At 49.2% G+C, this 17,068-nt stretch overlaps 1 protein-coding gene across 10 annotated transcripts in view; it reads left to right on the top strand.

The window, feature by feature from the left end:
* The window catches only part of ARHGAP22 (Rho GTPase activating protein 22), a 209,503-nt gene that overhangs the window by 47,993 nt on the left and 144,442 nt on the right, over window positions 1-17,068 (top strand). The window contains exon 1 of one of the 10 annotated variants that reach the window (XM_016918214.3): window positions 3,105-3,473. The exons of 7 other annotated variants lie outside the window; for them this stretch is intronic. In XM_016918214.3, coding sequence (XP_016773703.2) covers window positions 3,440-3,473 — 34 coding nt within the window. In that variant the 5' untranslated portion in view covers window positions 3,105-3,439. Of the gene's footprint in view, window positions 1-3,104; window positions 3,474-17,068 lie in introns of those variants that run through there. 2 more of the 10 variants (XM_016918212.3, XM_024346364.3) reach the window with 2 other exon arrangements.

Raw genomic sequence — 17,068 nt, 5'->3', positions numbered from 1 at the left:
CCAGGAGATTTATTCGCAGATGTGCCTCTCCCTGAGAAGAATCTCCCTTAGGATGGCAGCCAGCAAACACCCCATGTGCAGTTGTCTTCTAAAGCTGTGGTTCTCAACCCTGGCTGAATCCCTAGAGGAGCTTTTACAACTCCCAATGACAATAAACACTGCAGACTAGTTAAATCAGAGCCACTGGGGGTGGGACACAGGATTCACTGTCAGAGCTCCCTAATGTGCAGCCAAGGTTAGGAACTACTGTTTTGAAGGTATCCTGGCTCTGGGCCAGTTGATGCTGATTGGCAGCCATCCCACCAACAGGTGTGCATTTCAATAGATGCCTTCCGGAGACTTCTGTCCATTCAGTGCTCAGCTTCTGTCCCTGAACAGCCCTTAGAAAATACTGAATGATTCAAGGCAGGAAGCCAGGTGAAGGCAGACCTAGGACCACTGCTGGAAAGGGGCAGCACCGTGCAGGCAGGCACGGGGCAGTGGAGAAGGAGGCATCTGTCTCCGCTGCTAAGCTAGACCTGTATCTCCCACTCCTTGGTCTGGGTGTCCCACTTATAAGTGAGAAGAGTAGGGCTGGTTCTTCAAATAAAAGCTTATAGGAGGTCACATGTTCAACAGATCCCCTTGCCCTGCCCTTGTCCCCACTCCATCCTCCCACAAGCCACCCCAGAGGAAGTGGGAGGCTCCCAGGGCCCTGCAGATCAGGGCTGGTAAACTTCAGGATGAAGGGGCTCCAATTCCTGCCTCTGTGGACCCTTCATCTCAGGAAGTACTGAGAGCACAGTCTGAGGTTGGAGAGGAGAAAAGAGCTACTTTGCCCACCTGCCCCATTTCCCCAGCCTTCTCAGACGCAGAACCTAGATCGACTCCTGCCCTTTTCCCAGCCTGACTTCTGGGGTGTGAGCCCAGAGCCTGTGGTTTTGTCCACTTCCAGCTCTGGTCCCCAGAAAAGCAGGCGAGTGAACACAGTGACTTAATATCATCAGGGAAAACAGCTGCACAGGAAAAGCGCCTGGGGGTGGTTTCTTAACCAAAACAAGCGTGAGTGGACCCAGACTAAGTCTCAGGGCATTTCCTTGCCTCTGACTTGGATGAAGTGGTCCAGCCTGCATTACTCACAAATGGCTTCCTGATTGCTCAAGACATTGTCACAAGCCACAGGACTTGCCCTGTGACCCTGGTGTCGACATGAGATTTTCTAGCTTGATATTCTCCCCACTCCTCATGGGTAGCCCCTGTCCCAACCAGGGCTTGTACCTGGCCTTAAAGGAAAAGGAGGTCAGTTCTGTCATTCAGTGGTGTTTCTTGGATCTGCCCATGAAGCCAGAGTTTCCTGTGAGGCTTCTGGCCTGAGTCAGCCTGGGGCTCAGGGAGGGCATACAAGAGGAGCAGTACAGGGACATAGATAAGGGCCCAGGGGAAGTGCTTAGTGGCTCATTCTGCTGGTGGAATCAGGAGAATTTCACTGGGGAATTGCCCAAAGAGGACAAGGCAATGTGAGGAAGGGCATTGCAGAGAGAGGGAACTGCACGTGCAAAGACACAGCTACATGTGCAAAAACACAGAGGCACAGGAGAGCAGGGGCTGCACATGCAAGAACAGGAATACACAGGAGCAAGGCATGTGCAAAGTCACTGGGGCACACAGAAGCAGGCGCTGTATGTGCATATGGTTGTATAGAGCATCGGCAAGAGATAGGTCAGAGAGGAGGCCACGGATGCTACCATGAAAGAACCTGGAATGTTATGCCAAGGTACTCATTCATCCCTCTGAGGAGCAGCTGAAAACCAGAACAAGTGACTTGATGCTGAGTAAGACAGCTTTGTGTCCATGGACTCTACCTTCTCCCACCAGCTTGGCCATGTGGCTCACCACATCCTGGTGAGTCTTTCTTCTTACTCTGCGGTCCTCCCCTCTCCATAGGGCACACTCTTCCCTAGGGAGGACTGCCACAGTGATCTCCTGGTGGGCTCTCTCCCTCTACAGCTGCTAAAGTTGATTACATACCAGTAGGACACTTGGGGATCTGTGGACATGGGGCACTCGAGGGAGTGTGGAGGGTCAGATGGAGGCCATGGCCATCTGAGCAGGGGAGGACATTGTTCAAATCCCTCTTTACCAGCTACTGAAAGGGTCACACAGTTCTCAGGCCCAAATAGCCAGACCCAAGCTCAGATGCCTAAGAGGATACACGGAGTGATTATCAGGGGCACAGAGGCAGGTCACCGTTCAGCAAGTTCATCGGGGGCTCAAGCCAGGAGCTGTTACCATGCAGTGATGGGAATAGGGTGGAGAGGCTGGCATCACAGAGCAGCAGGAGCTGTAGACACAGCCCTGGGTTCTGGTGCCCGCCCTGCTGCTCAGTACTGTATGACTTTGGGCAGGTGATTCAACCTTGCTGTGCCTTATTTTCCAGATTTGAAATGCTATATATATAGCACCTGCTTCAGGAGTTTGAGAGTTAAATGAGATATTGAATGTAAAGCACCAGCCTCAGTGCCTGACACATAGTAGGTGCCTAATAAATGATAGCTATTGTTATGATTGCATTCCTTGGGTAATTTTTAGCATCTTGAGGCTGGATTCCCCTCCTCACAAAGCCCCAGTATACACCCTTTAAAATTATGCCAGCATCAAACAGAAACATGGCATTTTAGCAGAGATTCACTATTCAATTCAGATCTTCCTATGAAGAGCCCTGAGTTAAGTGCTTCCTGCCCTCTTATTCCTGTCACCTTACTAAAGAGGCATAAATAGTACCCCTAACAGGCATCTTCCTGTTGGGAGTCTCCTGAGGAGTTTACATTGCCGGGCTGCTTGCTCCTTCCCAGACACACCTGACTTTCAACACGTAAAACAGTGAGCAGCTCATAAGCGGGTCCCCGTGGGCTGGGCTCTGGGGGGGTCTCGGCTACCTTCTCACCAAAGCGCTCTCCCACCCGGGCTTGGCAGGGAGTGCGGCTCCCAGGCGGCGGCTGAAAGGCGCATTTCTTCCAGCCTCAGCAGAGGATGGCCGGAACCCCAGTACCCTCTCCCGGGCCAGGACCGCGCCCGGCGTCTCTGGCTGGCCCCGCCCCTCTCGGCCCTGCCCCGCCCCCGCGCTCAGCTTGGACAGCCACGCGTGCGCCCAGGCCAGGCGGAGGGACTGCCCCGCCCTGGTCCAGTGATTGATCAGCAGTGATTACTGAGGCTTTAATGGTCCGCTTGGATGGGAATTAATTCTGGGATGGATAAATAATGCATCGAGGTTTATGTAGTCCAAGGCGAGCCGTCCGTCCGGAGCCGGGAGAGGTAGCCGAGGGAGCCTGACGGGTGACGCCAGCGGCCACGGGGCCCCGAGAGAGCAGGACATGAGGGGCGACTGGGCGCGAGGACGAGCAAAAGCAAGCGGATGACAGCATGAACGGCCCTGCGGGGCTGGCCGGACGGCTGCAAGAACATGCTGAGCCCAAAGATCAGGCAGGCCAGGAGGGGTAAGTCCAACTTTCTGGGGTTTCTCTGGGCACCGCATGTGCCTCTTGGCAAACGTGCGCGGACACTTGGCCAGCTGTCACGCCGTGTGTCACATGGGGCGGGCGTTCTGGGACCATTGCCGCTGAATAGTGAGCATCCTCCTGAGGAAGTGCCCTTCCTCGTGAAACTCCTGGGCTGGGTGGGGACGCGATCTGAAGTTGCAAAAGGGCGGTGGCCGGCTTAGTGCCCCAGTGGGTGTGCACACTTCGCCCCACATTCCACATTTTACAGAGGCCCTCGGTCGCTCCAGGTGACCTGGTGGCAACTTTAAGGAAACTTTGCTTCTTTACTAAAAAGGAAATGCCCAAGATTTGCCCTGTGGCCAACACAGAAGCACCCCTTACCAGGGAAGGCAATGCCCTGGCTTCTAGAGACAGCTGGGTGCAAGCGAGGGTCTTCATTCCTGCTGCTTTGCAGACAGTATTTCCTCAAGCAGGCCAGGGGCAGGCAGGCTTTCCTGCCAGAACACTCAGAAAGCTGCAGGGTCTAGGGGCAGGACGGGTGGATGGGGGAGCAGACTCAGACCAGCAAGAGATGGGGGTCAGGAGAGTCCAGGACTGGGCTAGCCAGCCTGTGTCCAGCCAGCGACCCAGCACAGTGACCTGAAGACTTGGCCACTGTATGGAGCTAGAGACAGCATCTCCATGGACAACAACTTCTTAGCCACGGAAAGTGTCATTTTGAATGAGAACATCTGTCTTTTACAAAAATAGAATGTGTCTTTTCAGGTGGCCAGTATCTGGGAGGGCAGAGCTCCTTTTGTAAACAATGAAGTGGAGGATGGGTCTTTGGAGGTGGATGGAGCATTTGCCTGGGAGCTTGGAAACAGTTTGTGTCTCACCAGGTGTTTGCAGCTGGGGGCCTCCAGCCTCCTGTGGATTCACAGGGAACACACCCATCTTATTAGCACACTGCAAGCACTTGGATGATTTTCCTGGATGGGACTGGCCTTCCAGTGTGTTCCACAGATGTCAGGACCCCTCTGTGGGGTGCTTTTGGATGGGCTGAACCCTGTGTACCCCAATGGGCAAAGGAGGAACTTGCATGGCTCTGCTGAGGAGGGGGCAAGTCTAGTGATGACCCAAGGGATAGGACAAGCCAGATACCTCTGCGAGAGCTTAGTTCCACCCTCCCACTCCTGTGTAATGAGCTGGCCACTGGCCACATGTGGTTACTAAGCACTTGGCATGTCACTAGTCCAAATTGAGAAAAAGACACACCAAATTTTGATGATTTAGTACAAAAAAAGAATGTACAATATCTCATTAATAATTATTTTACTGAAATGGCAATATTTTGGATATATTGGGTTAAATAAAATCTATTATTAAAACTAATTTTACCTGTTTTACATTCTTTTACTATAGCTACTAGAACATTTACAAGTACATATGTGACTCATATTATATTTTTTATATTTCTATTGGACAGTGCTAGTAAGAGACCAGTGCTTCAGCAAAGGGGCTTACAGGCAGCCTGTCTTTGAAATCCAGGATTTCTCATAAATGTTTGTTTTAAGTCAATGGTTCTCAACCAGGAGCAATTTGCCCCCCTAGGGAACATTTGGCATTGTTTGGAGTATTTTTGGTTATTCCAACTGAGGGGTGCTACTGGCATCTAGTGCGTATAGGCCAGCCATACAGCCCTCTTCCAGTCCTCAGTGTTCCATGAGCCTTCCACCATGGGGCTTTTGCACATCCTTCTTTCCCCTGAAATGCCTCCCACATTCACATGTGCGCACATGCATGCATGTATGTGTGTGCACATGCGTTCATGCATGCAAACATACACACACACCTTAATTCCTATTCACCCTCCAGTTACAGTATAGTTCAAGTGTTGCCAGCCAGGGAAGTCTTCCCACACACCCCAGTCTAGGCTGGATCCTCTGCTCCATCTCTCCTTTTCTTTATGGTATTTACCATAGGTTGCAGTTGTATACTCCTGAGTGTGACTCATTGGTGAATATCTGTCACTTGCATTGCGCCATGAGCTTCATGAGAGCAGGAACCATTTCTGTTCGGGGGCATCATTTTACCCCCAATACCTGGTGGACACTCAACCTGTGTTTTTTGAGTGAGTGGATGAATAGCTGGATAAAGGAGAAAGCATTTGCCTGGGTGGCTGGAGCACTGTCTCTACCCAAGCTGGCCCGGTACTTAGGAAATTTGGCCTCATCTTTCACTGACTCATATGTTGCAAATATTTTCCCAATTTGTTGCTTGCCCTTTATTTTTATATTAGAGTGGTTTCTAGATTTACCTGTTTTTAACTCGTATATGTTTTCCTTTTAGAATTTCTGTCTTTGTTTGCAATATTTCAAAATAAAATTGTTGATGCTATTAAGGAGGCTCCTTCTTTTAAAGGAAATCATCAGACTGATGGGCAAAGTTATAGGAGCTTTAACCATCTCCTGTAGCAGGAGTGTCAATGTCTCAGGAGCCTTGATGAATGTTCAGAGCCTGGTCAATACTTTGGGGGTGGGGAGAGAAAGCTCTATTAGTATGATGAAGTACCTTCAATGGCCTTATTCTTGTGATTGTCCCACAAGAAAGTAAACCAACATTTATTGTGCACCCACGCTCCAGGCACTTTTGTTGTACCTCATTTAATTCTCATGACTACACTATAATGTGATATCATTGTTACCATTTTGACAGATGTAGAAGAATCATGGTCACCCAGCCAATAAATGTGGGATCTAAATTTGTCTGTCCAATGCTAAGGCCTCTGCCTTCTCTCTAACCCAACACTATCTGAAGACCACTGCACCTGGCCCTGTACATCTCCATGAGAGCTGTAGATTCTTTCAGTGATAAAATGCAATGATATTTTTAAGAAGGTGCATCTAAACACATGGAGATTAGATCTAGACAACTCATAGAATGTTTGAGGTTGGATTATTGATACCTAGCAGAAAACTAAGCAAATAAAAAAGCAAGGCAATTATGAACTCCACAGAAAACAAAAGTGATTTATGAAAGAAAAATTATTATCATATATAACATACCTCAAGTGGGACTAGCAATTAAACGGTGCTAATAATGGAAATTCTGTTGTTAATCTAACCAAAATTTTAATATAACTAATTGGGAGGGTGGAGTGGGTGCTTATGGATGGTGGGGGAAAGTGTGTAGAAGAAACAAAATCTTCATCTTCTATAGTAAGAAGTTAATAGATAACACTTAAAAGGAAAAAATCAAGAAGTGGTAATAAATAAATACTATCTGGAAACATAGAAGTAATACCAAAAGAACCAATGACAAATGTTGAAAGTGGCTGCCTCTGTGGGGTGGGGAATGGAAGTAAAGGGATAGGACACTCCTGGGTTTTGCCCCAAGGCTGCAGGACTACTTGAAAAGTGGTTAGGGAATCACAGCCCAGAGGTCAACTGACCTCATACCTGCTCAGACTGGGGGATCCTTCAGAGCCCTGGAAGATTCTGCCCTTCAGGGACACTCATAGGGTTAGCAGGCCTCCTGGGATTGCTTAGTTATGAATGTTGTGGCTCCCAGGATGTGCCCTTGGCAATGCTGTGATGCCCCTGCCCAGGTTTGTCAGGTACCATGATGGCTCCCTATGACTCTCACCACCTTCATGGCTCTGAGAGTGAAGCAGCTAAGGAACAGTCACCTAATTAGGTGACACAGCATCTGGCTTTGCCTGATTCAGAGAGAGGACAGAGGTCTAGCAGAATGGTCAGTAAGGTATGCTGAGGAAGGGGCGTATTAGAACTGCTCATGGAAGGGTGCATCCAGGCTGTGGGCTGGAGCTTAGCCAGGGACTAGAGGCCTCAGAAGAGCCTGCTCTGGAGAAGGAGGACCAAAGGGAACTCACCCAGCAGTCTCTACTTCCAGGCCAGGCCCTGGCACCGCTGTTTGTAGCTGATACCTTCCGTGACAGCAGAGGTGCCCAAGCCTGGACATCCTCTGCCACTAGCCAGGTACTCCACCCCATGGAGAGAACCAAGCTGTCTCTTGTCAGTCCATTCTAAAAATTTGCTCAGAAGTGAAATGAAGTTGCAGAGGCCCTCAGATCAGCAAAGGGTCCAGGACAAACCCTGGGGAACCTGATTCAAGGAAATAAAAGTTTGCAATTTGGGGATCTTTGAACAAGAGTGGCCTCAAATCACATTGCAGCCTGATTTTTTTTTTGAATACTCTTCTAGGATTTTCATTGTTTATTTCTAAAATTTTTAACATTTCCTTATTGAGGCATAATTTACAGAGTAAAATGCACAAATCTTAAGTGTTCTCTCAGTGACCAGCCTGAAGATCAAGATATAAAGCATTTTCCTTAAGCCCAGAAAGTTTTCTCCTGTGTCTTCCCAGTCACCCTGGCTCTTCTCCCAACCAGAGTGACACTTTTCCGATTTCTAGCACCCTAGAGTGATCTCACCTATTCTTCAATTTTATATAAATGCAATCAAGGATATGACTTTCCACTATTAGTATATTAAAGGCCACAAACAGTCCTTCCACTTTCCTCTTTAAGGAAGGAAGGAAAGTGAGAGAATCTCTGTTGAGTGTTTAGAATGTGCCGGATGCAAGCTGGACCTTCCGTTACATGCAAATGTCCTATTTTAATCTTTACACCAACTCTGTGAGACAAGGGAGAAAACAGAGGCAGAATAATATAAGTAAAATGCTCAAAACTGCACCACTAATAAGAGCAGAAGCAGCTTAAACACAAGACTCTGAGATCTGAGAAGCCTCCCTCCCAAATCTAGTGCTGCACAGAGGCAGATGGAGGCTGACGTGTCACTGAACAGCTCATGCCCCCAGGGATGCCAGCAATACAGAGCTGTCAGATCCTGTCTAACCCTCACAAGCACCTGTCTCCATGGCAGGTACGCACAATGCTATCACTAGGTGCAGGGGCCAAAATGAAAGGTGGAGACAGGCCACTCACTCTGTGCTGGCCTGTCCCAGATTTGTTCCCCTGAAAGTCAGCCTGGCCAAGCAGCAGGCTAGTGGGAAAGGGGAGGGGAACTGATGGGACACAGAGCAGTGGGCACCCTGTGGAGTTAGCCCTCACCAGTGGTGCCAGGTGTTGGCCATGGATACAAAGGTGTGTGGTGGGCTCAGATGGGCCTGGCCCCTGCCACCTGGTGATGTTGAGGAATCCCAGATTTGGCTGCTATTTTACTTCAACTCCCATATTTCTGGGAAAAAAGATTGGCTATTCCAAACACTGCAGGCTCAGATAGCTTCCCCTCCCTGCTCACATGAGGAGTCAGACACTGATTTAACTCTTCATGCACTTACCAAGTGCTTAATAATCGCAACAACCACACTAATGACTGTTGAGCTCATGGGACATGCTGTCAAGCAAGCACAGCACATGAAATGACTTTACTTGTGTCCTCCAATGTCCCCACGTGGCAGTCCCTGGGTTAACTCTGGGCATGCCTGGATAGAGGTGCCCCAGGGTCACTTTTGTTTGCAACATATAAGACCAGGTCAACATTTCCAGGTCCATGGTAGCTGGCTTTGACCTACCTCTTTGAAAGCATGCTTCCTGGTTTGTCCCCTCACTTTAGAATGTCACATCCCATGTGGCTTGGAGCCCTGTTGGAACTTCCTGCTTGAAGTCCTATTGCACCTATCATGTGCAGTCACATGCATTATCTCCCTTCATCCTCAAAAGATTCCCATTGAGAAAAAGACCACTATTGCCCCATTTTTCGGATAAGGAAATTGAGTCCCAGAAAGGATAAAGAACTTGCCAGCCAGGAAGGGTACCCAACCAGGAAGGGGCACTGCTGGGATCAAGAACCCAAAGGCTTCTGAACATATAGTGCGTGCCTTCATATTTACATGCCAGGCTTGGATCCAGGCAGCAAGATAGGAAAGCTGCCCCAGGTTGTGAAAGCCTCTGTGCTAAGGCCCAGAGGTGGCAACCTGGGGCAAGCGGTGTGCCCCTGTGGTGGCTGCAATGCAGGAAGGCAGTGGGAGGACAAGGTGATGTGAGGGAATGAGCCTGTCCCACATCCAGGCAGGGTTTTAGACAATGGAGTGGCGTGCCTGTCTGGAGCCTTAGTCAATGATGCAGGCTGCAGTGGGGGCAGCAGGTGTGCAGGGAGTGGCCCTGAGGGCAGGGAGAGAGGGTAAATGCTAGTGGGAGCAATGGTGTTTCCCGTCTGCCACCTGCAGAGAAGGAGAGGGAGACACAGGGGCCTTTGTTGAAGCAGATCTATGGAGAGCTGGGCTCCTCTGCTTCCAGACACTCTTCCCCCAGTGCCAGCTGTGTGCTGGGCAGCAGCTGGCACCTCCCCGCCCTGCAGAGTTTGTAAGTACCAGAGTGTTTCAGCACCACAAGCTGAGAACAAACACTCCCAGCCACCACCCTCCACCCAGCCCTTAGGCCACCAGTCCATCTGTTGCTGCCTGAGGTTCATGCCAGGAGATGAAGGTGGCTGTTTGTACCCAGAAGAGGGGCGCTGTGAACTCAAGCCTCTTCCCCCACCAACCCTCATGTTCTCTTTCTTCCCAGATAACTCCAACCAACTGATGGGAAAACAGAGTTTCTCTTCCCACGGAAGATGTTAGACATCCATAAGTGCCCCCATCTGACCAGTGCTCTTAGACACTCAGAACACACAGTGCTGCTAGGTGCTGGGCTGGAGCAGCTCCAAGCTGGCCTTGTAGCCCCAGACAGCTGGAGAACTGGCCATGACCTTATTGTTTGAAGGTGGGGATAAATGATTTATTTGCAAGACAGGCCTGAACTGAGTCCAGGAGGCCACCTTGGACTCCACTATCCAAGGCAGCAAGGTAGTCAGGACCCTGCCCTGACTCTGCTGAAATCCTCACCAGCCCCAGTGATTACTTAACCAAGGGTAGAGAATATATTGATCTAAGCTAATGGCTCATAGGCAGACAGAAAATGAAATTTATAATCGACATGGAATTATATTGATTTTACCGATCCCAGGCTCTTGGTGAATGGCCTGCTTATCTGAACAGAGCAGAAACAGCAAGCACCTGGGGTCCTGGGCCATCAGCCCCTGAACAAAATCCAGAAGAGAGGAGAGAGGCTTCCAAGGGGCACAGCCTGCGGGAGCAAGAAGCAGGGCCTACACTGTTCACTCAGCACTTAACTGCTCTCAAAGAAAATTGCCCATTGATTTCATCCTCACCACAGTCTAGGAAGCAGCAGGATCCATATCTGGCCCCCATTTATAGATAGAAACCTGAGGCTCTAAGAGGCTAAAGGGCCGGCCTCGGGACTCAGAATCCTGTGCATCTTCCATGACCTCCCACTGCCTCTCCACACCCACTGCTAAGCTACAGTTTTACTTTTCCACTCTCCTGCTTGCTGCTTCTCTGATTATGGGCAGAGAATCAGTAATCTCATGCCCTTTAGCTTTTCATGTGTGGAAACAGGCCGTGGGTAGGAGAATCCTGTTGGCAGATTTCTTCCAACCCAAGCAGATCATCTACAGAGGCACAAAGTCTCTTGGATTTGATGAGTTCCCGTCCTCTTCAAACTTGAGGATTCCTGCCTCACATTCGCAGACATGAGACACATGTTTATGAAGGAGAGGTGCATGTCCAGCCAGAGGTGTCAGCAAGGTCCCAGGGGCAGCATAAGGGATGGAAGTCAATTATTCTGCGTTGAGAGCCTACCAGAGGGGTCTTCATACCTTAGGAAGTAACTGCACTGACACTGATGCTTCAAAAGTGAGTCAGGATTCACCAGCAGAGTCATGAGTCCAGGGAAAGGAAAAGGCAGACATACAGGGGTGGAGGTGTGGCACAATGGCCCATGCGGGACCTGTCAGCTTGGAGAGAACCAGGTGTGTGGTGTGAGAGGGAGGAAGCTGGGCACCAGCTCACAGAGGCCCTCCACATCACAGCCACATCAGACCCATGTCTCTGATGGCTAAGGCTGTAGCGAAAACTGTCTACACCCTGTAAAGGGGGCACGGTCTCTTCCAAGGAGCCACAGCGAGAGAGACCCCAGAATGGGTTGAAGGCAGAAGTTGGAAGAGGTCCAACAGGCTGCTTTTTCTCAGAGGGTGGGTTTTCATTAGTCTGGCAAGGGCTTAGGATATGGTCTCTCCTAAGGCAGGAATGTGGGTCCTATGAGAGTCAGGGTGAAAAGCCTGGGAGTGGAGCCATACTTCCTGGTCTGGACTCACCCTCTCACTTTCTGCATCTTCCTGTTCCCCTGCTGGGCACACTCCACCCCTCAGTGAGGCTCACCTCATTCATTCATCCCTCCTCACCTCACCCCGGCTCCCTGCCCCCTCCAGCCAGCCCCACCCCAAGCCCGACTGTCTCACTGCTGCTGCTGCCTTCACACTCCCCTCTCCCTTTATAGATGACAGCAAGATCTGGTGTTGGGGCATCTGTCCCCCGTTAGCTCTGCCAGGGCAGGTGTGTGTCTTGCATCTCCATATGCAGTGGCTCTCACAGGTGGGCATACGGGAGGCCCCATAATCTCAAGAATGGATAAATGAACACCAGATCCGCTTGAATCTAGGGCTGCATCCTACATGGAAGTAAAGAGCAAACACTTCGGGTGTCTCCCGGCTTCCCACTGCCCTTGCTGAATACCAGCCTCAGCTGAGCCAGGAGGCAGACCCAGGAAGCATTGATTAAAATAACTTTCAAGAATGCAATCTTTTATATTGATTGTTAAATCATTAAAGTATTCACTATGAAAAAAAAAATCCAAACTCTCTAATCTACCTAATCACTACTTAAAAATTAATATTTTCACTCCTGGGGGCAGGAATGGATAGGCTGTGCACTTTATTGGCTCTAGTTCTTCACCCCGAGGTGAGGCTCATTAGGAGGGCCTGGCTCATTCTCTAGACCCCCTGAGATGGAGACCTAGGAACAAACAGGTGGCCAATTAGGGCCAGGAAGAATGCAAGTCACAAATTAAGCTGGGTGTAGTAGCTCATGCCTGTAATTCCAGAAGCCGAGGCAGGAGGATTACTTGAGGCCAGGAGGTCGAGACCAGCCTGGGCAACATAGCAAGACCCCATCTTTACAAAAAAAAAAAATTAGCCAGGCATAGTCATACACACCTGTAATCTCAGCTACTCAGAAGGCTGAGGTGGGAGAATCATCTGAACCTAAGAGTTTGAGCCTGCAGTGAGCTATGATCATGCCACTGCACTCCAGCCTAGGTGATACAGCAAGACTCTATCTCAAAAAAAAAAAAACAAATAAAATTATACACATATATATAAACAAGTTTTTAAAAGTAGGGGCACTCAAGAACCATTAGGTAATAAATCATCTGATGCTTGTGCACAATTCCCAGGACAGTGTGGGACCCGGAAGGAGGTCCCCTTTGCCCTTGGCGGCAAATTGCATTAACTTGATGAAACCATCTCTTCCCGGCCCCTCCAGAGTGCCTCTTCCAATACCCCATCTCTCTCTCCTCAATCAATCTTTTGGCTCAATACTTACCCTTTAAATCAATTCAGCTCTGAGATCCATTTTGCTCTTTTCCCAGCCCGGCTTTAAAATCTCATTGACTTCTATAAATCAATTGTGTTTTAGCTCTCTTGTCCTGCAGCCACTTCTCCATGCTCTAGGGGCTGCACTCACAGAGCTGCAGATAGGAAACATCCCTGGCCCACGGCAGGGCGCCTCACCCCAGGGAGCATCTCCAGAGCTGAGAGCCCAGCAGCTGCTCAAAGGCACAAGTCTATTCAAAGGCTGCCACAGTCTATTCAAAAGATCCTGAAAACAATGAATATGTTCAGTGGGGATCTCCAAACCAAAGCAGACCCTGAGATAAGGATTCACATGCAGTAATCTATTAATGAGACCCTCAGGGGACACAGTTGGGGGGTAGGGGGAGGGGGATCCGAAAGCAGGACATGAGCAAAGTCCTGTTACCCTTTCAGATGTAACAGGAAAGGGAGGTCTCAGCCTGAGCCCCCAACTAAAGAGTGAAGTACACCCCTGTACCTAGCTAGAAATAAGGTTGGTTAGGGGTTTTTAAGCTCCTAAGTTGGGCGAGGGGTGGATGATATAAACTCCTAGGCACTCCCAGTCTTCCCCGTACATGGGCAAAACAGGCTCCAGTAGCCCAAGGCCGGTCTTCCAAAACCTGTCAGCAATCCTGAGAAACCACCACCCACCCCTGGGAAGACTGTTGGAAGGACAGCACAGTTGGGGGTGGGGAGGGAAATAGACACAGGAAAAGGGATTCAAGAGAATTTGGGCAGAGCTTCATCATGATCCATATGATCTCAGAGAGCAATGTCTGAGCTTTGGCAGCTGCCAGGTGCTCTTGTCAGTGCAGGGCTGGGCCCATGAGTGATCCACACACCCTCACTGAGCCCCTGGTTGGCAAGAGAGAGACGGGGTGGAGGAGGCAGGCTGGAGCCCCAGGCTCACCCAAGCAGCTCACCTGCAGAGAGGGACCAGTGTGCTCACTCACAGTTCCCTGATGGTGGTCCCATGGGAGGACCACAGATAGGCTTGGTCCAGGCTTCCACCAGCATCCTGGCCTGTTCGTTGTGGGCTGATCGGTGTTAGTCTCTCCCACTAGCTTGGGAGCTCCATGCAGGCAGAGGCTCTGACCTTCTTGCTTGCTGTGGTCCAGAGCCTAGTGTGATGCTTGTCTCAGATAAATACTCATAAGCATGTATCAAATAATGATCCTTTAATTGCTATTTTAGATCTCCTGTAAGGGGATCCAGCTCCACTCCAAAAGAGCTCTTTCATTTAAAACTTTTAATTGTAATTTATATAATAAAAAAAATTCATTCCCTTCATGAAATGTACAATATAACAGCTCCGGGCTTCCCTTTAGGAACATTATCACCATTCTAGGTGGGATATGTTCCTTCCAGACCTAACTGTGTACAAACACGAGCACCCGCTGAGAATACATTGCAATGTCTTTTGTTTAGGATTTTTGTTTTTCTTTCCTTTTATATAAAGTGGTTCCCCATATCCACAGTATCGTGTTTGCAGTTTCAGTTACCCATGGACACCCACAGTCCAGAAATAAACGATTCATAAGTTTTAAATTGTATGCTGTTCTGAGTAGCGTGGTGTCCCACTCTATCTTGCCCAGCACATGAATCCTCTCTTTGTCCAGCATCTTCACACTGTCTAAGCTACCTGCCTGTGGTCACTTAGTAGCCATCTCAGCTGTCAGATGCACTGTCACTGTATCACAGTGTTTGTCTTCCAGTAACCCTTACTTTACTTAATAATGGCTCCAGAGCACAAAAGTGTGGTGCCAATTTAGTAATTAAACTTTGTCATAGATATGTATGTATAGGAAAAACTGTATACAGGGTTCAGTACTACCTGCAGTTTCAGGCATCCCCAGGGGTCTGGGAACATCCACTGGGGGTCTAAGAATATATCCCTGGCTTGAATAAGGGGAGACTACTGTAGTTTTATATTTTGTAAATTGTTCTGCAACTTACTTTCTTCCACTTCTATAATATAATTGAAGTAAATGTTGTTGAGGTAAAGCAGGAAGGAGAAATGGAGCAGTGGGGGAAACAGTTTCTAAAGAGTGATAAGAGAGGTGTCATTGAAAAAGTAATGTTTCAGTAAAGAGTGAAGGGGCTGAGAGAGGAACTCTAGGGCATCCGGGAGGGCCCAGAGAGCAGAGGGCATATGGCAGGTGTAGAGCCAGATGCTGGGCACATGTCTGTAGGAACAGCAGGAGACAGTGCGGCCAGGACAAGAGAGGATAAAGGAGGCCGAGAGGCCATGTGGCCAGTCCCCAGGACCCTCATAGGCCATAGTGTCAGATCTGACTGTTGCTCTGAGGGAGCTCAGGAACCTGCAGGGTTTTCATAGGGTGCAATGTGATCTAAGTCCCACATTTAAGAACTCTTGCTGGCTGCCCTGTTTTGAAGAGGCTGCAGCAGTAACTCGGGTGAGAAACAAAGCAGCTGGGAGCAGGGAATATCTGAGGATGGGGTATCCACTGGCTGAGATGGGGGAACCATGGGAGGAGTGGGTTCTGGGGCAGGGAAAGACCAGGAGTTCTGCTTTGGACATGCAGCATTGGCAGGGTCAAGGCCAGGGTTGAGCCACATGAGGGCCTTCTGTGCATGGATGGTGTCCAAACCCATGAGGCAGAGATATAGACAGACATGGGGGCCAAGGACTAGCCCTGCACACTCAGCACTGAGAGGTCAGGAAGACGGGGAGATGGGAGTGACAGCCGGTGAGGGAGGGGAGAAGCGGGGGAGTATAATCTTGGAACCCAGGAGTACAAAGTGGTCCTGGGACAGGGATGGATCAGCCTCACAATCAAGTGTAGCCAAAGGGCCAAGGAATGGGAGGACTGACTGGACGCTTGGGTTGAACAATGTGAGAGTCATTGCCAATGTGGTAAGAGCAGTTCTGGTGGGACGGATGTTGGGGAAGCCTGACTGAAGCTTAACAGAGAACAGAAGCCAGGTGCGGTGACAGATACCCGTAGCCCCACCACTTGGGAAGCTGAGGATTGCCTGAGCCCAGGAGTTCGAGTCTAGCCTAGGCAATGTAGTGGTGAGACTCTGTCTAAAAGAGAGAGTGAGAGAAAACAAGGCAGGAATTGGAGACAAGGATTGAAGACAGTGAGGTGCTGGATAAAAGAGAAGCTAACCATGTTAGCTTGTATATTTTGATCTCATTCTTTTCAAGTCTTTTCTAATGTGAATATAGCACAGTTTGTCCATTTTCTTACTAACGGGCACTCAGGTTTTTACGTTTTTAGATATCAATGGGCATGCTTGATTGTGACTACCCATGCATTTGTAGTTCTCTCTGCAGGACAGAGGTGAGCAGCACAATTGTTAGATTGCAGAGCATGCATGTTTTGTTGTTGTTGTTGTTGTTTTGGGGTTTTTTTAAGACAGGGTCTATTGTCCCTATTGTGCTCTATTGTCCAAGCTGGAGTGCAGTGATGCAATCTCGACTCACTGCAACCTCTGCCTCCCAGGCTCAAGGAATCCTCCCACCTCAGCCTCCTGAATAGCTGGGACCACAGGGGCACACCACCATGCCCAGCAAATTTTTGTATTTTTTGTAGATGTGAGGTTTCACCATGTTGCCCAGGATGCACGTTTTTAATTTTAATGAATACAGCCCAATTACTCTCTATATGTGACTTAGGATTACTCACAGTCTTGCCAACATGTGATATCGCCAAACTTTAAAAAAAAAGTACCTATCTAAATGGTACACAGTGCAGTATCTTATGGCTGTAGTCTGCATTTGCCCTCTCACTGCTGAAGTTCGGCATACCCATACATGCTGGTAGTTATTTGTATTTCCTCTCCCTCCCATTGCATATTCACTTCTTTAATTTATTCAATTCTGAGAAATGAAGGATCCCTCCTGGATGAGAAAATGGCGTGAAATGGTTCCTCCTCTGCTGGCCCTGTGCCTCGGGGTGACTTCGCGTTGCACAGTCCTTCTGCTCTCCTCTAACAATGAATGAACCTTTGGGTACTTGAATTCCATTTGCCTACACCCAGGGTTTTGACCTCTTGTGTTTGTGTTAACGTGTTTTCATCTCAGGCTTCATTTCTTTTTGAGTCTGCGGGCTCGCAGTCACCCTCCCT

The sequence above is a fragment of the Pan troglodytes genome, chromosome 8, assembly GCF_028858775.2.
Source record: "Pan troglodytes isolate AG18354 chromosome 8, NHGRI_mPanTro3-v2.0_pri, whole genome shotgun sequence".
NCBI classification, from domain to species: domain Eukaryota; kingdom Metazoa; phylum Chordata; class Mammalia; order Primates; family Hominidae; genus Pan; species Pan troglodytes.
Note: the sequence above shows the minus strand (reverse complement) of the source record. Positions and strands in the feature narration are given on the sequence as shown.